General features: G+C 40.7%; 1 protein-coding gene across 1 annotated transcript in view; it reads left to right on the forward strand.

The window, feature by feature from the left end:
* The window catches only part of LOC135200241 (E3 ubiquitin-protein ligase RNF10-like), a 156,894-nt gene that overhangs the window by 103,721 nt on the left and 27,670 nt on the right, over positions 1-25,503 (forward strand). The window contains exons 10-12 of the mRNA XM_064228690.1: positions 62-237; positions 408-540; positions 11,578-11,698. Coding sequence (XP_064084760.1) covers positions 62-237; positions 408-540; positions 11,578-11,698 — 430 coding nt within the window. The remainder of the gene's footprint in view (positions 1-61; positions 238-407; positions 541-11,577; positions 11,699-25,503) is intronic.

The raw sequence follows: 25,503 nt of genomic DNA on the forward strand, positions 1-25,503 counted from the left end.
ATGAGGGGTTAAGGAATTGTTTGTTAGCCTTTTGTTGAAACCATCTCTTATTCTCTTTCAGGATCAAGTAGAGATGAGGCAGAAAAAACGAAATAAAAGAGCTCGAGAGGAAAGAAAAATTGAGAAGCGTGTGCAGGCAGAGGAAGACAGAATGCTGGGTCGTAGTAAAGGTGCAACAAACATGAAAATAGACTCTCTAACACAGTTTCCAGCATTTACCGATGACTTTCCAAGCAGGTTTGGTTATTTGCCTTATCATGAAACTTAATGAAACATGCAATAATTTATTTATGGTGGTTTTGTGGTTCAGGGATTTGCTGTAGAGGGATTCTTTACAAGGTTATAAATTGTAATTTCACACCCCTAGTTTATATCCCTTTTCAAAATTAGCATGTCTTGGCTTTCAGTTCTGTGACAATGGTGCCAGAGGCAGCAAATCTTAGTATGTCAGTTGGAAGTGATAGCAGCACCAGCCCTACTTCTGATTCTCTGTATGGATCATCAGCAGACACTAATGGAACAGGAGTATCATTTGCTCGAGTGAGTTGTTTTAAGCGTATACATGTATTGTCCTATAGCAATATAACTCCTGTTATGAACATCCATGTGATGCACTTTAATTGGCACTTCAAAATTCTATTGAAGTGTAATTTTAAATTGGCATTGTAAAATTTTATCAGTGTAATTGTTTCTACGGGGATACAAACCTCTACTTTCATAAATGGAGTGTTCTAGTGCATCTCGTGCTTCATTTGTTACTGACTAAAATAAGGAAAGCGAATCAGGTAGGCTGAGGCACCACTCTAGCCTCTGTTGAACTACCTTAGCCGTTGTGCTCCCAGCCATGCTCACAAAGTTGTTTCTGCATGTCAGGATACTCGAAGTGATGGTGTGTATGTTTTTCACCTTGTTTGATTAACTGGATCCTGACATCTTTCAAAGCTTTTTTTCTCCTACCAGTAACCTAATGTTTATATCCTGAGTGTCTTTTAGTGGAGCTTGGTATGTGTGAGTGTAGTCTACAGATGCTCCTATATGTACTTGCAAATAAGATACATGCTGAAGTGCTATTCGTATCTTGATTTGTTCGTGAGTACAGCTTGATTTACACAAAAGCCAGTGCATACAGTACTACATTTTTCCTACTAAAACATGATAGTAGTACTGTACTGTATTTAAAAAAAAACCAAAATAAGTATTTTAAAAAACCCAAATAAGTATTAACCTTTGATGATGATAGTCAGCCCATGGTATTCATGGGGTATAGGAACCATAACCACCCGCGAACACACTAACCCCCTCTAAAAATGCTGATAACTGCCTATTTTAATAATTAAAAAAGCACCAAATATACCTTGATCTATCATCCTAAACACTTGAATATCATTTAAAAATCATAAAACATTACCCTTATAAAAATGTATGGCTTATGTCTTACAATTGTAGAAATATATGCCTTATGCCTTACTGTTACATGTGAAAACTAAACAAGTTACCCCCATATTCAGACAGCCATTCTCTCTCATACAGTAATTCATATTTCATTAAGAGAGGCTGGCCCACGTCAATCTGTCAGAACGATTGAGTTAAGGCTACACCCCTCTCCTGCTTATTTGCCAAAAAAAAAAACCACTGGGAATTCTACAGAATTAAGCTAAATTCTTACCTAATTTACTATATTACACGATATTTACCTGGTTCTTGGAAAATATGAACAAATTAATGACAGGGCAATGTCACGTTTACAGGCAGCCCCCAGTTATCGGGGGGGTTCCATTCTCGGCAGGGTGCTGATAAGTGAAAACCGCCATTAACCGAAACTCTTAAAACTCTGGGCCAAGTTTTGGTTAATAGTGCCGATAACCAGTTAATGGTGCCCCTGTTAGGAATGCTGTGGTGCTATAACTATATTATCAACACTTTATGGTGTCGATAACCGAAACTTGGCCCGTTATGATGCCATAAATTGCAGATTTTCACTAGAACAAGCATCATAAAACCATATCGCCATTAACCGAGACCGCCAATAACTGGGGACTGCCTATGCAGGCATCCCACGGATACAGTCACTATCGGTTAGCAGAGTTTCGGTTGTACAGTGTTTGTTAAATATACAGTGTTTCCCCCTGTATTCGTGGGAAATGTGTACAACACACCCCCGCAAATAGTTAGAACCACCACTAAAAATGCTCATAACTGCCTATCTTGAAAGTTCAGATACCAAATATATACCTTTAATAACATCCTACTTCAAATATACCTAAAATTACTAACCCATTACTGTCTTAATCTTTAAGGTTATATTAATAAATCAGTCCTTTTAAACATTTTACAATTAAAAATAACACACACACACACACATTAAAAATAACACACACACACAGACCATTGAATGGCAACATCATATATCTGACCATCGAGTGAAATTATGAATTATTTCTTAGAGAGAGAATAACTCCTAGACCCCGACTCCTTCCCCTCCGCCAATGCATAGATCAACTCATTTACTACCCCGCCCTCCTTCCTCGAAGTGGATAGAAAGACTGGGAATCGCTATTTTTTTATTAATATTATTAATATTTGAAAATTAGTTTAAGGTAAATGATTTATGTATACTACAAAACAAGTAAACTTAGAGAGAGAGAGAGAAATATTAGTTATTGTTTAATCTCATTAAACTTAATATTATTTGAAAACAAGTACTATATTATTTTACCATAAAATGTAGTAATACCCAAACAGTGTGACAGAGAGTTATTCTTATTTTAAAGAGTGAAATGGATAGATTATTGTATTTCTTTAAAATACTATTACATATGAATTTTGAAATCAGTTATAATATTATCATTATATTATTATTATTATATTATGTTACTAGAGTTACAAGGATTAGGATGTCTCATCTGAGGAGACATCGTGTGCTCACTTGCCTGTAGGAGCAGGTTTTACTGTGCATTCCCAGTGTCCTAATGATTTTGTCTATCTTTCTTTTAAACTCTTCCACTGTTGCTGTTTACAATTCTGGTGGCAGTTTATTCCATGTGTCAAATATCTTGTATGTAAGGAAGTTACCACATTGTTACGAACAGAGAGAGGTCCGCTCCAAGTTCGATATTATGATAAACTAAAAGAATTCAACACCAACAGTTGAAACTGGGGATACGAATATAGAAAGATACACAAACACAACAAAGGTTTATTTACAGGCTTACTAACAAAGATAAATGCAGAATGGTATCTCCTATTTACATAAAAAAAAGGCAAAATCTTACAATGCGTGAACTGGGGAAAAGGTGGGGTAATAAAAGTACTTGCCGGCCAGTTTTGCGACTCGAAGCGATGGCTTCACAAAAGGAGAACTGCAATTGCAGACGACTTCTTGGCTCCGTGTTGCAGGAAATAATGTCTATTCTTGATACTCGAAGGGCAGGAACTTCTCAAAACCTCTTGCAGAAAGTTTCTTCTCTGAAGTCTTGCTCAACGTCAAAATAACTCCGTTGTCCACTCCTGACGACGACTTGACCAGAATTCGACCAATTCTCGGGCGCCTTTTCCTCTCTGATCCTTCGTATGTTCCTTCTTCTCTTGTCTCTCTCGGATGATCTCTGATCTCTGCTGCTGAGCTCTCACGGATAATCTAATCTGTGGCTCTTACTGATGATCTTCTGCCTTCTCCTACTTCGTCAGTCGTATTTATACAGTGACCTGGGGGGCGGGGCCTACGGCGAACGTCACAGACTCCTGAGATTACGGGAACGATTTAGAAGTTTCTCGACGAAGTATTGCATCAGAAATCGCTGCGTTCCTCACGTCACGACGGCGCCTGTCAAGTTCCACAACACTCCTGCCGATTCTAGAACCATCATGAGAACAGGCACCTCCAACAACATGCGCGAATGCCTCCTTGCTGCAGAACTTCTCGAATATGCGTTTTCCTTTCCTTTAACTTGTAATTGTTTGCTATGAAGCAATTACCATGACACACATGTACCGTAGAAAATCTTTCTTCTCAGTAAAAGAGAGAGGGAGAGAAATTACATGAACTTGAGTAGGCAACACAACCTAGTTGGCAACTCTTTCCCCTCCTGTCACATTACTTGATATATTTGACAGCTGTAGGACCCCAGCCATCTCAGCTTGGCTACCTGGAGTTCAAAGACAAAATGCGGGGTAGAATAGATTTTCTTTCATTCTTACATAATTTTTTTTTTATAAACAAAAATCTTACTGAGAGAGAGAGAGAGAGAGAGAGAATTTTACCATGGAAAATATATACGTACAGCCAATAACACACACACACTCACACAGTATTGTAGTATGTAGTATTTCTTTAAAATACTATCACATATGATTTTTGTAATTACAGTTATATTATTATTATAATTATTATTGTTGGAAAATATTAATAAACATATTATACATAAATGTACAGTGTTCTCGGGATTCGTGGACTCACACATTCGCTGATTTTTCTCAGGAACGTTCCCTTGCAATATTCGCGGAAAAGTCGCCCACTTGTGGTATTTTTCTATGAGAAATACTCACAAATTCTTTTTTTGTTCTTGTTTTTTTTTTTCATAAAATGCACTTTTTGTGATAAAACTAAAAAACCAGGTATAAAAATGTTTAGTGGGTTTTTCTTGACTTTTAACTAACAAAATAGGAGGTTTTAAGCATTTTTATAGGGGTTCCAGCAGTTCGCAGGTTCTAACTATTCAAGGGGGGTCTGGTGCGCATCCCCCGCGAATACGAGAAAACCACTGTACCATAAAAGTCTCTCATCTCAGTAATGAGAGAGACTCCCTCCCTTCCTGTCACATTACTTGATATATTTGACAGCTGTTGGACCTCAGCCGCCTCACCTTGGTACCTGTAGTTTGAAAGAAAGATGCGTGAAAACTGGGATTTCCTTCATTCTTACATAATTTTTTTATTTATAAAATATCATCTCAATAATTCACTATAGTATTTTCTTTTATGAATTGATTGGTCTTTACATTAAAACTAATATTTGAAAATTAGTAAATTGTTTATTTATCATACAAAAAACATATATCTCTGTAAGAGAGATAGAGAATTATTATTGTTATTATGTGATATCATTTAATCTTATTGAACTTACTAATACAGTATTGATCAATATTAATATTTTAAAATTAGTAAATCATTTTTGTATCATAGAAAAATTTGTTCCGACTCCGTATACTTACCCCAAACTACTTTCTTAGGAGAATCCTGGATGTCAATCCGGTACCGACCAGAAAAAACTGGTTATTCCCTCCTGACCCCCAGCCAGGTATGCCCCAGGGTCGAAGATCACGACCTCTGACCTGCAGTCCTCTCCTGGTCGCTGTAGCGTTTACATGCTCCAGCTCATCGTCCGTTTACTGGCCCATTTCCCTTTTGTCTTTCCTTGTGTGTGGTGTATGTGCCACGTGTGTGTGTTCTTTCGGTGCTTATGGAAGCTTCATCACAACGGCGTTGCCCAGGTCTGGAGGGAAGGACCTTTGAGTCCTTTATTTCTCCTTTTAAGATCGATTCCCACACTTTGTGTAACAAGTATCGGGGTCACCCTTGTTCGCGGAAAGCAACGTGGTGAGTGCGCCTCGTGGTCAGATCATCAATTGGTTCTGGCTGCTACCAAGGGCAAGAAGAAACCTCGTGCTCCGGCCAAGAAGGCTTCCTCAGAGGATCTGCGGAGTAGGAGCACGAGCTGTGGCACGGGAGGCCCTTCGCCGTCACCTGATCCCTCTCAGCATTCCCCGGCGAAGTGTCAGGAGTGTTCCTCGTCCCCTCACAGTGAGTGGACCTAGGTGAGTCCATTGCCGGGTCCCCACAAATGGCGGGACCCGAGGAGTCTGTTGTGGTGAGAGGTGTACAGGCAGACAGTTCTTCTTTTTTGTACTGTGGGCTCATAGTGGCCTGCGGGGCGTGCTAGCCATGGACGCGTTGATTGCGGTGCTACGTGCCTCCAAGAGCTCGCCACCAGCCGCGTAGTGCGCCACTCGGTCCCTCCGGGATTCCCGTGGGACTCTCCTCCGCACTCCCAGCCACCTCCCCAGAGGTGGGGTATGTTCCAGGTAGACGACAGGAACCAACAGATTCTTCTGGTGTTCCCCCTGGCCCCTGGTTGGGCACTCCCCGTACACCAGGTAGGTCCCCCCTAAGGGAGCTCCCGGGGTTGACCCTCCCCGTTCGCTCTCGCTCAGATCACCCCGCCACCTCTTCCCGCTCACCCTGGGAGACAGGAGCCGCTGCAGAATAGCCAAGAGGAGAGGCCGATCTTCAGAAGGGAGATAGTCGTCAGGCGGTTCCTCTTACAGATCTTTGAGGAGATGCTGTCGTTCCAGGAGGAGGTACTATGGGAGGAGTTGAGGTCATTCTTTCTCCTCGTCCCCGGACCGTAGGTCCAGATCTCACCGTCATAGCCGAGAGCGCAGGGGTCAAAGTAGGAGTGATCGTTACCAGGACGACTCACGAAGTAGACGTCATTGCTTGTGGACCTCCTGAGCGCGCCGCTCCCTCGAGGTCCCCCTGCCTGGGGGGCCTCCCCCTCTCCCAGGGGTGTCCCTCTGCTGCTCCGTGGGCCCCAGCGGCCTTGGCTCCTGCTGACCAGGCTCCTTCCTGTTCAAGACCTCCACTCCCTCCCGTCATGCAGGAGGAGCAGAACGTGCTGCTCCAGACACCCCCCCCCCGGGCAGGGCTCCCCCTTCACCCGGGAGGTGGCCCATGACTCCTCCTCCAGTTTGGACAGGCCCTCTGCCCTCGGGGGCGCCTCAGTTAGAGGTAGAAGGCGCCGATTCCGTATAGCACCCCACTCCTCCCCTCATCCCCGCAACCGGTGACGGGGCCGTCCATATCAAGAGAAGACTTGGAGGAGGACACCTTTGTGCTCAGCCTGCAGAACTCCCTGGAGGCCCAAGGGACCATGAACAAAGGCTCGGCATTCCGTAGGGTATTCGGGATGATCCAGGATCAGAATGGTTTGGCGGAGCTCCCCCCCCCCCCCCCCAACTATGTATTAAAAAAAAATTTTTCGCTACCATATATCGCATTATTAACATATGATGATATTTATTTTCATTTCTGATGGTTGCATACTAAACTTCAGGCAATGACAAAAAAATGAGCCAAAAATGAACTCTTAATCTTCAAAACTAAGCGCGCTGTATGCCGCCCCGGCATACAGGAGGGGTTTTGATTTTTAGGGCTTCGGCGTAAGAGGGTTAAAACACCAAACAATTAAGCTATATCTATAAAATCTAAATTAAATTTTGCACAAATATTAAATAGCTAGGAAAGGTGTTTGAGCAGCACCTGAACTGGAAAGCACACCTCAAATGTATCAAAGCAAAAGGCATAAAAGCCCTTGACTTATTGAAAAAACTATCATATACCAAATGGGGAACTGGACGTACCACCATGCTAATGTTATACAAAGCAACTGTATTATCTATAATAGATTATTGTTTCCCAATATATTTTTCTGCCTCAGAAACAACATTGAAAACACCAGATGCATTACATCATGAAGGAATACGTCTATGCACAGGAGCATGTCGATCATCCCCAATAAACTCCGTTAGCAGAAGCAGGTATATTACCCCTGAAACATCATAGCAACTTAATAACTATGCTTAGGGGCCTTTCCCTTCAAGCAGGAACCTCTCCTGCTACTACCTGCTTTCTGATTTATAATCAAAGATTTGAAAACCATAGTGCTAACTCATTCCCAGAAAGAACCAAATATTTAATGAATGCACATAATATTACACCAATTTTCCATCCAACAACAGAACTCCTACCACCCTGGACATTGAAATGAATAAAACTATGTACTGCACTATCATATTTCTAAAAAGAAATATGGCAAACACAGAGATGTATGACCAACATGTGTTAGAACACATTGGAAGAATGGATCAACTTAGATGGATAAAAAGAACAACACTGAAGTAAGAGCTTCAGCATTCTCAAAAGATAGATTAGTTAAATTAAGTCTCTCCAATATCATCAGTATACACGCAGAACTCTCAGCCATACGAAGAGCACTAGACTTAATATCTGGGAAGTGAGCAATTTCCACCATAATTTTCAGTGACTAACGAAGTGTTATTGGTGCTATAAACAAATACAAGTCTCCACATCATCTTATACAAGAGATCCAATGAAAAATCCATCAACTTATTCCATCAGGACTTTTAATAAAAATATGTTGGATTCCAGCACATGTGGGAATTGAAGGAAACGAAAAGCAGATACAGCTGCCAAATTGGCTTGCACTATTCCATCAACAATTACACATGCCCCAGTATCAGACTGGGTAACCTCTATTAAGCCTTTATTATATCAAGACTGGCAAACAGATTGGACATCAGTGCCAACTACAAACAAACTGAGAAATGCAAAAAGTGAAGTTCATTCATGGATGTCATCGTCTCAAAAAGAAAAGAGGTAAAGAAGTTGTGTTAACAAGACTAAGTATCGGCCATACTAGATTTTCACATGGTCATTTGATGTCAAATCCACATTCAGACCCAATGAAATGTAATACATGCCAAATACCAATGACTTTCCAACACTTATCAGTTGATTGTCCAATTTGGAACCATCAAAGAAGCATATACTATTTTCAAAACCCAACATTAAAAAAAAAGCATTCTTGCTGAAGGCAAAGATTTGTTATTTAATAGAATCATCATGTTCCTAAATAAAACTGGTTTGCTAAATAACTTTTTTTTTTTTTTCTTTTTTTTTCAGGATTAATTCCTGAAAAACTGCCCAAGAAGAGCCTTTATTAGGCTCAGAGGTCTGGATAAACTAATCCTTTATGATAAAACTAATAGTAATAACCCTCTTTTTCACCACTAATTTCTTTATAATTGCCACTTTTATTTTCATAGAGATAGTGTGCTGCTTTTTACAACTGCCAGTATCTTCACTTGCTTTACACTTGCCATTAGCCATGATAGGTAAAGGATGGGCTAGACATTTCATGATAAATTCACAAGATTACACATACTACAAAAGATCATGTCTTTCCACTTGTGTAAGCTTGGGAGTTTGGGACTGTTATGGTGCTATTCTTTGAGGCTAGCAGAAAAAATTGTAACTAAGCCGAGACAAGCAATATAAAATATTAACTTACAGTTGGCCGATGGAGAGAACTGAACAAATTTTGATTTATGAGCATGGTTGTTTGTATCTGAAAGTTTATCAGTTGAAAGTACGTAAGTAAAGGACCGTTTGCACTTTGTTCATCTTGTGTCTATCGTGTGTGCCCTCTTTGCTTTTGCAATGGTTACTGTGGAAGTGAGGTCTAGATTCCATCATTGTTCGGGATAGGATAAGTTGTGCATTTGGTGTGATATTCCGTCAGATAAGTGCGCAAGATACTGTACGTTAGTGAAGTGTGAAGGGTGGTTGATGACACTTGTGTATCCTTTATGCGAAATCTTGTGAGAAAGTTCAGGAATCCTGGGTGGCAGACCATGACCTCTCTAGCTTCACCCTCTCCCTCCCTCTCTCTTCACCCTGCATAAGTGAAAAGGACTATGCTAGGCAGAGGAAGCATTTGAAACGTCCCTCCTGCTTAACTTCTGCCGCCCTCACAAGGTTTGAATAAAAACACACACACACACAAACACTGTATACTGACAGCTGTCTCTCCGGAACAGCCGTATTACTGACTTTCCCCACTACTTCCCACAGTAGTAGTGTAGAAAGCTATTGAAATTAAAAGTAGGACTATAATATATTCTCCCATTGTCATTGGAATAAGGCAGAGAGCATAGGGCCTTGGGAACAGACTACTAGGTGCCTCCAGCCTCTGGAAAGCCTCTCCACCACCTTTAGGTATTACCATCATGATATCTATATAAGCATTTAATGTACTAAAAAATTGTCTACTACTTTTACATTAGACCATTCAGATGACGGCCTACACTTTCCCTCAGAAACTTCAAAGGAAACTGAAATGTATTCATTAACACAACAGGAAACTGAAAATAGTTGTAGCACTTTTTATGGTGTCTAAAATTAGTACAATCATCATGATAATTTAATATTCATATACCCAACAGACATTGTATCTTAAGTACTTACGGATATTCTGAAGTTGTTTGACAAGCTGACACCCTACCATCTAGGCTTTATGCAATAACAATTGAATATTAGTCTTGAAAACGGTGATAATTAGACAACTGAAAGTACCTGGTTAACTTAATTTGTGGGGTTCCCTAAACCACACTGTCCCCGTAGACCTGCTTGTTAAGTTGCTTCTTAATACTAATACAGTGAAACCTCGGTTTTCATAAATAATCCATTCTGGAACCTCCCACAAAGTCCAAAACATACGAAAATCGAAACTATAATTCCCATAAGGAATAATGTAAATATAATGTATTCCAGACCCCAACAATATCTTTAGAAAATAATTTTTTGGGGAATAAACACAGTTTTATATATAGAAAACATTGAGAAATATAAATTATATTGAATAATGAAACTAATAATGAACATTTGACAACAAGGACCTACCTGGGGTTACTTCTCCTCGGTTATTTTACTGGCACTATCTGAGGTTACATACCCATTTCAGTTTCTACTAGTATATACTGGGACCACCTTGAGAGTCACTGGACCCCTGTCGCAAAACAAAACTGTCCAGACATATTTGTTTCTGGCATCTCTTTAGAATTTGCCTTACGTGGAAAACAGCATTGTCATTAAAGATGTTTGAGACACGGATTACATCATCTTTTTTGGAATGGTAATTCTCCACAAAATCTTTTACATTACTCCATTTTGCAAACATATGTCCTTAATCACTGAAGTAGGTACGTACCTTGTTTGCCCATTCACTTTCTGAATTTTTCAAACCAGCATTTGCTTGGTCTTAAATTCACTAACAGCAGCACTTGTAGGCATTTTTGTACTGTGATTGGCATGCAACACCCTCCAGCACTTTGCTACAAGTTCTTCCTTAAATCTTATAGTGTTTCTTACCATTTTTACAGGAGGGCTGGGACTTGGAACTTTCTTTGGCCCCATGATGGCATATGTAGCAGTTGCACAAATAATGAAAAAGCACAATAAGCAATGAACACTAAAGCAGGATGGGTCACAAGAGAACACAGGATGCTTTGTTTAGGTGCTCAGTACAGGGCCTAGTCACAGGGTGGACCCTGGAAGGAGCGTTTAAGAGTGCAAGGCATCCGATGAAATGTACCAAACCTGAGATAAAATTTCGTCTGAAAAAGTTTATGAAAACCAAATCGTACGAAAACCAGGGCATACAAAAACCGAGGTTACGCTAGAGTCCTAGAAAATGCATTGAAAACTAGGTTGTTGTGCAGTCAGTTTCTCTTAATATTGTTATTCAGTCAATTTTTCTTAATGTCTGTGTACAAATACATCTGAAATATGGTAACAGTACTGGACATTCTGAAAATTTGATAGGGGATTGTCTTCAGTTCGAATTTTTGTATGTTACTGATGAATTATTTAAGTCTGATCAGATTGAGCTAGATAACAAGGTTATCCTTAAAGTAGTATATGGGCTCTCTTTATTCTCAGATGATTCGTGAGGGTCAAACAAAGCTTCCACATTCACAAGGTGAACCAAAGACTATCGGAAACTCTGGAACACTATGGCCATCACTTGGAGTCACTGGAGGTACAGGCATTGGAAGGCAAAGTAAGTACTGTAATAGCATGTTGTTTACCATACAGCTGTTAAAATGCAGATGGGAGTAATTTATATAAACATTTTGACTACAGGCTCCCAACAGTTAACGGCAGGGGTTCCGTTCCTGGGGTTTGACATTAAGCGATAATCGCCTCTAACCGAAATTCAAAAGTCTATGGGCGCCACAATTCACCTTACGGTGCCCTAGTCATGTTAACGATGCCTGAGACAATGTCATGGCCAGATATTTTGCCCTAATATGTAATAACTCTAATGAAATGTGGAGTTTCATTTGCCTAATCATTAACAAACACTGCAGCCATAAAAAACTGAAGGGTAACATTTGTTTTGCTACAACAACCGAACCGAATCTAATAATAACAATGTTCGGCTTGCATTTCAGCCATCGTACAATAGTAAAAAATTACTGTAGTTATGTTACAAATGACATTAATTACGTAGAACAGGACTTAAGTATTTTTCCATTATACCATTATTTGAGGAGAAAATATTGGCAAGGAAATATAGTACTGTTAAATTTAAGCTGCAGTTGTAGCTGAAGCTGAGAAAACAAAATATTTACACTGTTCATGACTAAATTATTGTGCATCATTAACATGAATGCAACTCAACAGCAAGTAAGTGGAGAATAAAGTTTTTTGATAAAAAATACAGGCCATAAAAGAACGCATTTTACTGTTGTTTTACACTGATAACAGATAAATACGTAAATATTGTAAAATGAAATAGGATGAAAATAACTAATGTAATCAGGTTCCCCCCCCCACAAAATAACATGCTTCCGACACCATCTATTAAAAAAAATAAGAGTTCAGAACAAGAAGACGTACATATTTAAGTCGTATCGAATTAAAAGTATTTCATATAATAAAAAAATAACCTATTTATGGGAAACAGACGCAATAAAATCGCTCTGAATCAAGTTTAATTGGATGAAATAACCCTGTCTCTGCCCTCAGCTGATTTTTCCAAACCAAAACAAAGATAACTTTTTTGTATTTTTAAAACTAATATACGTAGTAATGTAAGACTACATACAGTATTATTGGATACAGTGAAGTAAAGCATAACTTTTTAAGCAAGCCAAGGAAAAGATGTATGTTCGTTATGTTTGTATTTTATGAGTGTCTGTACATAGGTAAAGGACCAATAACCAGACAACAGCGCCATCTATTAACTGAAAAAAATAACTAAGTCTAGTTCTTGTATTTGTCAATTTTCAACCTAATAACACTACACATAGCAAAAAATAACCTTGTCACATATGAATAGAGTTTCTAGGGATTAATTTACGCTGAATAGAAGCAAGAAAAATGCTCTGAATCGAGTTAAATACGGAGAAATAATCTTACCTCTGCCTTCAGCGGATTTTTCCAAACCAAAACATGATTGGTTTGTTTGTGTTTTATAACACAAATAGTAATACAAGACTACGTACAGTATTATTGGATACAGCGAAGTAGTAAAGGATAAATTTTTAAGAGTTGTGAAAAGATGCATATTCGTTATATTTGTATTTTATGAGGCGGTCTCGGCACCGATAACAGATAATGGGGCTATAAAGCCTACAGAGGGTAAAACCCATTTATGAATATAGTATTTAACACGCGCCATAAAACCGAAATGCCACTGACCGATACCGACGGTGACCTCGGGCTGTGTATACAGTCTGTCCCCTTGTTACATCTGGTTCAGGTTATGCCGTTTAGGACTTAATGCCACTTGTCTCATGGCACTGTTAACCACAAATTTTCAGCACTTGCAGCACTGTTACAGTGCTGTAAGTACTATTTATTCCCATTATAATTCTGATGATTCGGGTTAAGGCGATTTTTGGCTCACAGCACCCTGGTGGGAATGGAACCTCTGCCGTAAACTGGGGAATGCCTGTATGAGTAAAATAACCAGTAGGGATCATGCCATCACAATTATGTTTCTTTTATTGTATTCTATTTTGGTTGTCATAAGTGGTATTCTCTGTCCATCTGTTACTTTGTGTTACATGAATTTATTTAGTGGTTGAATTTTAACTTTTGAAATGAATCTTACTTCTCTAGTATGACAGATGCATTTCCCTCTTCAGGTGGGAGGACTGTTAGTGCAAAAACTCAAAAATTAGGAGGATCTTTTAGGTTTAACCATCTGTTGACCCTTCCCTTTATGGTGATTAAAGCCTCTATTGTTTACCATTCAGATTTTCATCTGTTGTCAGCCTACAAGGATGTACAGTATTGAGTGTTAATTACATTATTGTTAATAGTAATTACATATTCACAATTGTTGGTTTGGCTTATCATGGTTTTTGTCTCAAATATGTTATCCAAAGAGGGTAAAGAGAAATAGTTTCAAGTCTCGGGTAAGATATTATAAACGCAGCTCTACTTTTCAGTTTAGCTATACTTTTCAATTTACAATGATCACAGTGTAAGTGCTAAATGTAGGAACAGGAATTGTTCTAACGATTGCTTTAATCAGTGTATTGTGTGATTAGATAAAGTAATGAATAGTTGTCTAAAGTATAAGCAGATGAGAATAGGAAGACAGAAAAAAAGCCTTCTAACACTAGAATTGGAAGTGAGGTTAGGCATGAGCTCTATCACCTCTAGTTTTTTTTTTTGCTTTCTAAATATGATTTTTTTTTTTATATATGCTCTGAGGCAAGTATGTGAGTGTGTATGTTTTACTAATTTGGATGTGGTGAATTCAAATTTCCGAATAGCTTTGCTCTATCACCTATAGTTATTTTCCTTTCACGTATCTCCTTTTAATTATACAGTTGTCCCCCTGTATTTGCAGAGGATGAGTACCAGACCCCCTTCTCAAAATACTTATAAACTCCTATCTTGAACGTGGAAACACCAAAGTATCCCTAAAAATATCATCCTACATCTAATATACTACATTAAAATATCATCCTACATCTAATATACTACATTAAAACATCATCCTACATCTAATATACTACATTAAAATATCATCCTGTTATGGTTCATATTAATCTTTGAAATATTGATACAGTGGGGCTTCCTTTAGTCGCGGATCTGCAGCCGCGGGATCAGTTAACCACCAGTTTTTCCTTGGACCACTTCTCGGTCTATATCGCTGGTATGAATTGCAGCATCGCGGACTTGTCCTGGTTATTACATGATGTTAATAGGTAGGCTAAGCCTCGGCCGCGGTCCGATAACCACCACATACATGAACAGATTCACATTATGATATTAACTGACAATAAAGGTAATAAAACCATTCTCACCTTATATGTTATTGGCATACCTTCATAATAAATAGCCTATGCATGGAATAATTCCACATCATTGCCATCAACTTGTACTTCGAATGGCCAGCAACAAAATGTAAACTTGGAGTTACATTGTGTTCACAGCAACCTGTATCATTCGATAACCTTTTAGAAATGTTAATAGTAGTGGTGTAATTATGGTAGTAATAACATTTAGGAAAACATTAATTTTTAATTCGAACTTCATTTTTATTTTGGTATTACGTAATCAACTTCTTCGAACACTGCAGTCATACAAACGATAATTGTCATAGATGATCGTATTGTTGTTTGCAATCGGCTATGAAGTGTAAACGTAATAAAACCATTATTACCTTATGTATTATTGGCATGTCTTCATAATAAAATGCATATCATATATATTATTGGTGTATCTTCATAATAAAAAGCCTCTTCAAGGAATAATTTCTTGGGGAAAGCATTTTTCAATAGACAAAAAAATACACCTCACAAGTTTACAGTGTGCATTGATTACTGTATTTTGATGTGATTACATTAATATTGCAGTATGGTACTGTAATCAGTACAGTAACTATTTTTTTTTATCAAATGTATACAGGCAGTCCCCGGGTTACGACAGGGCTTCTGTTCTTGAGACTTGTAACCCGAAAATCGTCGCAAGGCGGAACATCACCAAAAATCATAAGAAAACCTTACTTTTAATGCTTTGGGTGCATTGAAAACTCTGTAAACTGCATTCTTATCGCATTTTGCATAAAAAAAACTTCAAATATTGATTATTTTGCATTTTTGGTGTCATATTTCTTCTGCCAGATAAGCGTTATAGGCACCGTAACCCTGGAACATGCGTCGTAACCCTGGAAATAATTTCTGATGAATATAATTGAAAGCGCTTTAACCTCGGAATGTCGTAAGCCTAACCCGTCGTAACCTGGGGACTGCCTGTATTCTTTCATGAAAAAAATATGTAAGACGTCACCAAACCTACAGTCTCGTTCGGACGATGTACTATTTTTACACAGTGTGATAGTGGTTACACCGTTCTACAAACTACTGACGTATTTTACATACATATGCTCTAAACTCTATCATAAAACACTTTACTTACTTTTTTTGTGGAGCCCAAATAGTATATCCTGGAAAATTAATGAAATTACGAATTTTTTTTCATAGAGCAAGATTCACTAATTCTTGTATTTTCATCTTCTTTTAATGACAAATACATTTTATGATAAAAATTATTCTTCTCTCTCTCTCTCTCTCTCTCTCTCTCTCTCTCTCTCTCTCTCTCTCTCTCTCTCTCTCTCTCTCTCTCTCTCTCTCTCTCTCTCTTACAGAATAATCTATAATACTGCTCTATTATTATCATAACAGATGGTCCCCGACAATCGTAGGTACATACGTTTTGCCATATTTTTTTCTTTTATCTGATTTACTAAACTGTGCTACAATACAACTTTTATTGTTGACTTAATGATTATGACACTATAACAGTATAAAAGAGATTTATCACTATTGATGTTTCATTTCTTATCACAGTAAAAATGTTTAAAATACAAATTTCATATGTAAACAACCCAATGTTGTTGTTATTCTCGACCTAAGCAAGTAAACAGTTACTCTCTCTCTCTCTCTCTATTAATAAATTCATTTCTTTTAGCAACTAAATTGTTTTCCAAAATAATTTTCGGTAATTCTCAACGTAAACAAGACAGAAATAGGTTTTTATTACTGTATTTTGCTAATGCATCTTCCGTTGTATTTTGCATCTTCCGTTGTATTGTTCATACACGAAACAAACCTTCGGTCTTAACATTAGGATTTACTAGCGCCAAGCTGGAAACCGGTAGAATTAAAATTACACTTGTGAGATCCAGGGACTAATGGCATCTATACCAGGTCACGGGGCATGTATACCCAGAATGCACACGGCTACCTGTGACCCATCAGTTATTTTCCTACCGCCTTTAAGATAAGACGTGTTACTGTCTATCTCATTTAAAGCCGGTTTTTTCAGTTTGCCCGTTCTTTATCCATTTCATTTTTTATTTTCATTCCTTTTCTTTCTCCAAGTGTGATCAGTGTGTGGTAAGAGTGTATACGTGGTATGATGGAGAATTTTGCCTCAACATCGGGATCGTCTACCGCTTCGAAGAGGAGACAAAGGAAATGCCCAGGAGTCAGTGGCTTCCCTTGTTCTAGGTTCCTAACCTCGGTGTCGACGGATCCTCATCCAACGTGTAGTAGGTGCAGGGAAAACGTATGTACGGTTACTAATCCGTGTTCTGTTTGTCGCGGTTGGTCGGTGGAACAGTGGAAGAAGTTCTATGGAAAAGCCAATACAAAAGAAAGGGGGTGACGCCATCTTTGGATGACCAAACCTTACCGGCTTCTTTTGTATCGGTAATAAACCAGGCTGCTCCATATGTTTCTCCACCTGCTTTTGAATTGTCTCATACCCCTTCGGTTTCTCCTAGCGGTTCTGTATCGGAAACGTCAGGAGGGGCCTTGGGTAATTTTATGAATAATTTGCACTCTCCTTTGTTCCCAGCAAGTAGAGGGGGAGATCCGCCATCTTTGTTCCAGGCTCCTGCTACGCAAGCGCATAGGTTAGATGGTACGTGGTCAGCGCTAGGCCTACCAGGCGTACCAACCTTGGATGGTCTGCTTGCGCATTATATGACGTCACGGTTCCAGCAGGGTCCGGCAGCGCTGAATGTTCCTCATCCCCCGGGCTTGCAATTTATGGGAATTAATGCCGCTGCTTCTCCATCCCACTCAGTATTTACAGCGATGCAGAACGTGGGAGGTAATTTGGCAGCAAACGTGCGGTTACCAGCAGAAACCTCTCAGTCTCTCCCTACGAGAGCGATGACGTCACAACATACGTCACACTCTGAGATGGCAGGCGTGATGACGTCACAGACCGATTCTCGGCCTTTTTCGCTGCACCCAGACGCTAATACGCCTTCTGATCCGTCAATGCAAACTGTAATGCAGAAGTTACAGGATATAGAGGAGAGAATGAATAAGAGAGACAAAAAGAAAAAGTGTGATTCGCCTTCTTCGTCTTCTTACTCTAGTTCGGCGTCATCGCTAAGTCCGATAACGTCACGGCGAGCGCCAGTCAAGCGTTGGAGGAGGATTCGGGAGTTCCTAGCGGATCCTCGGGCCAAGAGGAGAAGAATCAATTCTTCCTCTCCTTCGGACGAAGACTGTCATTTCCAAGTCAGCAAGAAGGTCGGAAAATCAGTGGCTATTAAGCACAAGGTTGCCAGACGAAGCCGTTCGCAAGAGTCCGAACAAGCGAGAGAGGTGACGGCCGGCGAGCTAGCGGCCGAGGCGGAGTTGCCAGTTCGGGTCGCAAAAACTGCGATACCTCTGGTAAAATCGACGTTGGCGGCGAAAGGTGCAGCAGAGGATGGAATGCAGGTCCCAGTTTCGCCCGTAAGGCCGTTCAAAATACGTACGAAGGACGATAAGGCTCCTGTTAAAACTACAAAAAAATAGAGAGTTGGCAACCTCTGCGGATACGTTCGTGGAAGGCAGTGTCCGTCTGGATAGAAGGCCGAGGCCGGGCTCGCCGACGCTCGAAAACGTGGCCAATGCTAATAAAGACGAACTTACCTCTGTCTTAAGGGAGCCTTCATCTTGGAGATCTAGACGAGATTCTCGCTCTAGATCCGTGAGCAGAGAAAGAGTGAGACGTTCTCGTTCCCCTGCTGACTATCTGGGATCGAGCCAACAGCGGCCAGCAAAGATCAAAGAGGCCGCGGCCGTAGGGGCAGGCGGCCGTGGAATTCCGGGCCGTCTGTCAGAAGATAGAGGCGAGACAACATCTCTCGTGACGGAGAGTGGTACACTAGAGCCGGAGGAAGGAGAAAACCAAGAGTTTCTGGCCTCGTATGCAGAGGTTATTGATTTGATTCGTCAATTCAATAGCCTTTCGGAGAAAACAGAAACACCGGCCAGTATGCTTCCTCCTGGAATTGACATGGCGTTTGGACTAAAGAGGGATACCAAGGTGTCGTATGAATTGCCTTGTTCGAGTCATGCGGAATCGGTCTTGCAACACGTAAACGCAAAGATTGCAGGGAGGGATAATTCCTTAAGATCTAATAGATCATTTAAATTTATTCCCCCTCCAATGATAAAGCAAAGGGAAATATTATACGACACCGAAGGTCCCTTTGCTGTCTAGACAAATGAACCCTAATGTTGTAAGGTTAAGGCCTGGATTAACCTTGGATCAGGTTAAAATGGAGTGCCCTTCGATGACGTACCAAGAGGCTGCCACGCTAGAAGCAACAGCTTCTTCTGTCTTTCAGGCTGCGTCCTGGTTAGACCTTTGGTCAACAGCAGTGGCGAAAATTGCATCCTCGGAAGCAACAAGGAAAGTAGTAGATGAACCATTGTTCATTAGATTACTACAGTCAGGGTCCAAGGCGATTGCGTACCTGACAAACGTAAGTGCCAATGTTTGGGCAAATATCCTGCTAATGAGGAGAGATGCAGCATTGGCTAGACTAAGCCGCAATGTGGATTTGGATTCCCTGTTAGCAATGAGGAATGGGGATATCTTGGAATCGCAACTACTGTTGCCAGAGGTCATACTGGAAGAAGCGATAGATAGAAGAAGGATGGACACTAACGATAGGTTGGTGCAACAGGCAGTTAGGAAAACCTCTAACAGTCAAACTATTCCTTTGGAGGGAAGACAACAGCAGATGTCTCGAAAGAAACCAGTGAGACATAGCATCCCTAATAGAGTCACAAGACCCTCTTCCCCAAAGAGGATAACTCATCGGCCCTTTCACAATAGAAACAACAGAGGAAGGGGCAATAGGGGAAGGGGGAGAGGCTCAAGAAGATAGGATTGGGCGCCTCCCATCACTCGGCCACACCAGTGGGGGTTGCCTGGCAAATCACTGGAAGGTGTGGCAGGAACTAGGGGCAGAGCAGTGGGTGGTGGATGTTCTCAGGATCGGGTATTTGATTCCGTTCGAGGTAACCCCGCCCCTGACAGATCAACCATTACCCCACGTCACTTATGCCCACAAATCTCAGAAGGCCACTATTCTGCAGGACGAAGTGAAGAAGATGATGGAAAAAGGAGCTGTGCAACAAGTATGCAGTCCGACAAAAGGCTTCTACAGCAGGATTTTCCTGGTACCCAAAGCCAACGGGGAGTGGAGGACAGTAATAGACCTGTCAACGCTGAATCTGTTTATAAGGAAAACCAGTTTCAAGATGGAAACTCCGAAAACGGTTCTACAAGCAGTCAGAATCGGAGACTTTATGCTGACAGTCGATCTAAAGGACGCATACTTTCAGATACCAGTCCATCAGTCTTCAAGGAAATTTCTCCGCTTCAGTCTTGCAGGGAAAGCTTTCGAGTTCAAGGTCCTGTGCTTCGGATTGACAACGTCTCCTCAAGTTTTTACAAGAGTGTTCACCCTCGTGTCGGCATGGCGCACGCTCAGGGGATCAGGCTGATAAGATATCTGGACGATTGGCTGGTGATAGCAAAGTCCAGGGAGAAATTACTCAGGGACAGGGAGGGCGGCCCTCCTGCAGCTTTGTCACAGCCTAGGTATTGTGGTGAATCAGCAGAAGTCGCAGCTGGATCCAAGTCAACGTTTGGAATATCTGGGAATGGTGATAGACACAACACAAGCCAAAGTATTCCCGACAGACCAAAGAGTACAGAAATGCAAACAAGTGGTGAATGCCTTTCTGGGAAAGCAGACACAGCCAGCAAGACAGTGGCAGGTGGTGCTGGGAATCCTAACCTCCCTGGAGAAGCTAGTACCACAAGGAAGGCTACACCTTCGGTCCCTACAATGGAGGATGAAGGAGTTTTGGTCACCAACAGTAGATCACCCGTACGAGCAAATTCCCTTGTCGGCAGAAGTGAGGAAAGACTTGCTGTGGTGGGTGGACGACGACAATCTGACAGTGGGTGTCCCCCTTCAACAATCCTCCCAGACCTCTTGCTGTTCTCGGATGCATCACTAGAAGGCTGGGGAGCCCATATGGAGGAGTTGATGGTGTCAGCAAAATGGAGTTGCAAGGACAGAGAACTCCATATAAACGTGCTGGAGTTGAAAGCAGCTTTCCTGGCTCTACAAGAATTCAGGGAGAGAGTAAAGGGACACTCGGTGGTATTGATGTCAGACAACAACCACAGTAGTAGCTTATATAAACAAGCAAGGAGGCCTAGTTTCTCGGCAGTTACATGTGATGACAGTTCAACTTCACCAGTGGGCTATAGAGAACCTGGTAGACATCAAGGCCAGGTATATTCCGGGAAAAAGAAACATAGTGGCCGACAAGTTGAGCCGCAGGGATCAGATTCTGGGAACGGAGTGGGTCCCTACACCAACAGGTAGTGGACAGGATGCTCATGTTGTGGGAAGGACCGATCATAGACCTATTCGCAACCAGGTACAACAAAAAGTTGGAAGTGTATTGTTCAGTAGTCCCGGACGCAGAGGCAGCAGCAGAAGATGCGCTACAACACCCCTGGGACAATCTGGACGTGTACGCATTTCCTCCATTTTGTCTAATCCGTCAGGTTCTGAACAGGGTAATGCGGTCTCAGAACCTCAAGATGACCCTGGTAGCCCCGTTATGGCCGAAAGCAGAGTGGTTTCCAGACCTACTGGAACTCCTAGTAGATGTGCCAAGAGAGTTACCTCCATGGAGCAACCTTCTGTGTCAGCCTCACGTGGAGAGGTACCACCAGTCGGTGAAGTCCCTATCGCTTCACGGGTGGAGACTGTCAAGTATCTCCTCCGAGAGCGAGGGTTTTCGCAGAAAGCAGCAACTCAGATGGCAGGTAATATCAGAAAATCATCTGCGACAGTATACCAAGGGAAGTGGTCAGCATACTGTGATTGGTGTCGTAGGGGAACGTGTCTCCACTCGGTACCACTATTCAGCAGTTAGCAGACTTTCTGATATATCTCAGAACAGAAAAACATATGTCTGTATCTGCAGTGAAGGGGTACAGGGCTGCTCTAGCCTCAGTCTTACGAATGAAAGGAGTGGACATATCGTCTTCATGGGAGTTGGCCATGCTGATGAGGAGCTTTGAACAGTCATGCCCACCAAAGGAGCTAAAAACCCCAGATTGGGATCTGACCAAGGTACTGAGTAGTCTGACAAAACCCCCTTACGAACCACTAAGGCAGTCCACGGATAGGAGCCTGACCCTGAAGACAGTCTTCTTATTGGCCCTGGCTTCAACCAAAAGGGTGGGGGAGCTACATGGCCTCTCATATCTCATAAAGCACTCGAGAGGTTGGAGATCAATGGTGTGTGAGTTTGTCCCAGAATCGTGGCAAAGACCCAAAATCCAACAATAGTAGACGGCAGATTCGACTCCTTTACCATACCTTCCTTGGCAGACTTTGTAGACAACGACAAAGCTGAAATGCTCCTGTGCCCCGTCAGGGCACTAAGGGAGTACTTAAAGAGAACAAGGCACCTCAGGCCGGGGTGCCAGAGGTTGTTCGTAAGTACAGGACGGAACAAGAAGGAAGTGTCCAAGAATACAATATCATTTTGGCTAAGGGAGACAATCAGAAATGCTTATACTGCAGAAGACAGAGGGTCAGATAGCCAGGTGGGAGCTAGAGCTCATGACATCAGGGGTGTGAGTGCTTCCCTAGCATTTAAGAAGAACATGTCTGTGGATAAAATTCTGAAAGCTGGCGTGTGGAAGCGCCAAACAACTTTCACCTCATTTTATTTGAAAGATGTTGCCCATAGATCCTTGGACACCTTTTCCTTGGGTCCAGTGGTGGCGGCCCAACAAGTGATATACTAGTTCATCCAGTGCCCCTGGCGGGTCAGTTTGCGTCTAGTCTAAGATGAAGGTATGAAAGTAGAATGAATGGGATGACTGGTCTTTTTTCTTTACTACTTTCTTCCTACTCCTTTAATTACGGGCAATATGAAGGAGAGTACCGTCATGTGCTGGAACGGACTAGATGCAGGTGAGATGGTCAGCCATACTGTGAAGCTATCTTAGCTGATGATATACTTTTCAGTAGCAACACACCCCTCTGGATAATAAGGAAAGAGGGGTGAAGGTGGATCCAGTCGCAAGGGACAAGAGTAAACAGTAGAATGGTATCTACACCCAGTGGGAGGAAACCAATAGATCAGCTTATATCTTTGGTCCTAGGTTCATTGTCCATTCTCTAGAATTTCCCTATATATTCGGAAATGGATAAGGTGGCAAACTTCCAGTCAGTTGTAGAGACTTACCTCCCTCCAATAGTAAGTCTATCCTAATGTTAAGACCGAAGGTTTGTTTCGTGTATGAACAAATACCAAATTTGTAACTAATTTGTATTTTTCATAACTAACAAACCTGAGGTCTTAACAGTTAAAGGCCCACCTCGAACCACCCCTCTAGCAGTCTAAACTGGGTTAGAAATATAACTGATGGGTCACAGGTAGCCGTGGGCATTCTGGGTATACATGCCCCGTGACCTGGTATAGATGCCATTAGTCCCTGGATCTCACAAGTGTAATTTTAATTCTACCGGTTTCCAGCTTGGCGCTAGTAAATCCTAATGTTAAGACCTCAGGTTTGTTAGTTATGAAAAATACAAATTAGTTACAAATTTGGTATTTTTGCATCTTCCAATCTTGGATGGTCTGGGATGCAGCTTAGTTATTTGTTGACCTTATTCTTAAACACATCTAGGCTCACTCTTGATATGTTCCTCAGATGAGCTGGCAACGCATTAAATAGATGCTGCATTGTCGATGCTGGTGCGTGGTGTCTTGTGTGCTTTCCTTAGTTTTTCTGGTGTAGTTTTGGACACTATTAATCTACCTCTGTTTGCTCTTCCTATATTTTTAGCTCCACATTTTTTGGATTTCAAGGCAAAGTCAACAAAGCAGCATTTGTTTCCACAGAAGTCGACAAACTTCTGTTCCTGTATAATAACCACGACAATAAATATATATGTTGTTTTACTTATCTGAGAATCTTTTATTATTGTTATGTTGTTTTTAATTTACGGCTGTTCTAGTCTATAATAAGTGCAGCTTATCTTCATTTCCCGAATGTAAACAAAGCATCTGCTGGCCGCCGCCATTGGTATTTCGTCAGCTGATAACTTTTTCATTCATGATTCACAAAGAATCATATTTTTTTTTATTCTATTGGTTAAAGGATGCTGTAAATTGAAAAACTTAGTCATGCAATATATTTAATAAACATTTGTGAATTAAATATCCTAAAATATAAAATTAATCAAAGACTGCTATCATCGAAGCTAGCAAATATTTTCTAGAATTCTTCTTCTGTTTCAATGTCATTATGTTTCATTATAGCTGTTGGTAACTCAGTATCTCTATTAGGTAAAGATAGAATAAAGAATAGAAATGAATGGTTATTATACTGTTTGGTAGTTTCAGTGGTTGAAGAGAGAGAATGAAAATTTATGATTACTATACTGTGGGCTAGGTAAAAGTGGTTGCTTGGCAATCGTTGGCTACTTAGTTAATGGTTAATTAATAATTATTTGAAATGAGTATATACTGATTAATTATACATTTTATTGGCATATACTTAGCTTTTAGCTTCTTAGGGTTAGATGTCAGAATCATTGACTAGGCTACAGTAGCAACTGCTAACGTAGGCTAGGCTTATTGCTAGAATCAAAATGCAACATTATAAGGGACATATCCTAAAGTCCTAATATATGCAGTAAAAATGGGGTTGTACATTATATGCAGTTGAATATTACTCAAGTATGTACAGTATTTTGCCTTTTAGAAGTCATATTTCTTCCGTCGGATGGGCGTCGTAACCCTAGAACATGCGTTCTAAGCCTGGAAATAATTTCTAAAGAGTTAAATTGAAAGGCGTCGCAAACTCGGAACGTTGTAAGCTGCAGCCATCGTAAGCCGCGGACTACCTGTAGGCGAATTTCCCGCAAATAATGGGGAGATATGGTCCAGAGAGAAATTTGCGAATACATGGGGCCCACTGTATTCATTTTGTTTGCATTTTATGTCTCTCTCGGTGCTTTGACAAGTACCAAAATATATACAATAACCAGACATCAGCGCCATCTATTAACTTAAAAAATAACTAATTCTAGTTCACGTATTTACGTCAATTTTCAACTTTAAAAAAAATAACTTCATATAAAGAAAAATAATCATGCGACGTGAAAAGTTTCTAAAGATTAATTTACGCCAAATAGAAGCAAGAAAATCGCTCTGAATTGGGTTAAATATGGCAAAATAATCTTACCTCCAACCTCAGGTGATTTTTCCAAACCAAAGCATATGTTGTTTTAAATTTATGGCACAAATAGTAATACAAGACTACATACAGTATACTAGATCCACCGAAGTAAAGGATAACTTTTTAAAACAGTAGAGAAAAAGATGCATATTCGTTATGTTTGTATTTTATGAAGCAGTCTCTGCACTTAGCCTGAGAAACCGATAACCAGACAACGGTGCTATGAACCCTACGAAATGTAAAACCCAGTTA

The sequence above is a fragment of the Macrobrachium nipponense genome, chromosome 26 (assembly GCF_015104395.2).
Source record: "Macrobrachium nipponense isolate FS-2020 chromosome 26, ASM1510439v2, whole genome shotgun sequence".
In the NCBI taxonomy this organism is placed as follows: domain Eukaryota; kingdom Metazoa; phylum Arthropoda; class Malacostraca; order Decapoda; family Palaemonidae; genus Macrobrachium; species Macrobrachium nipponense.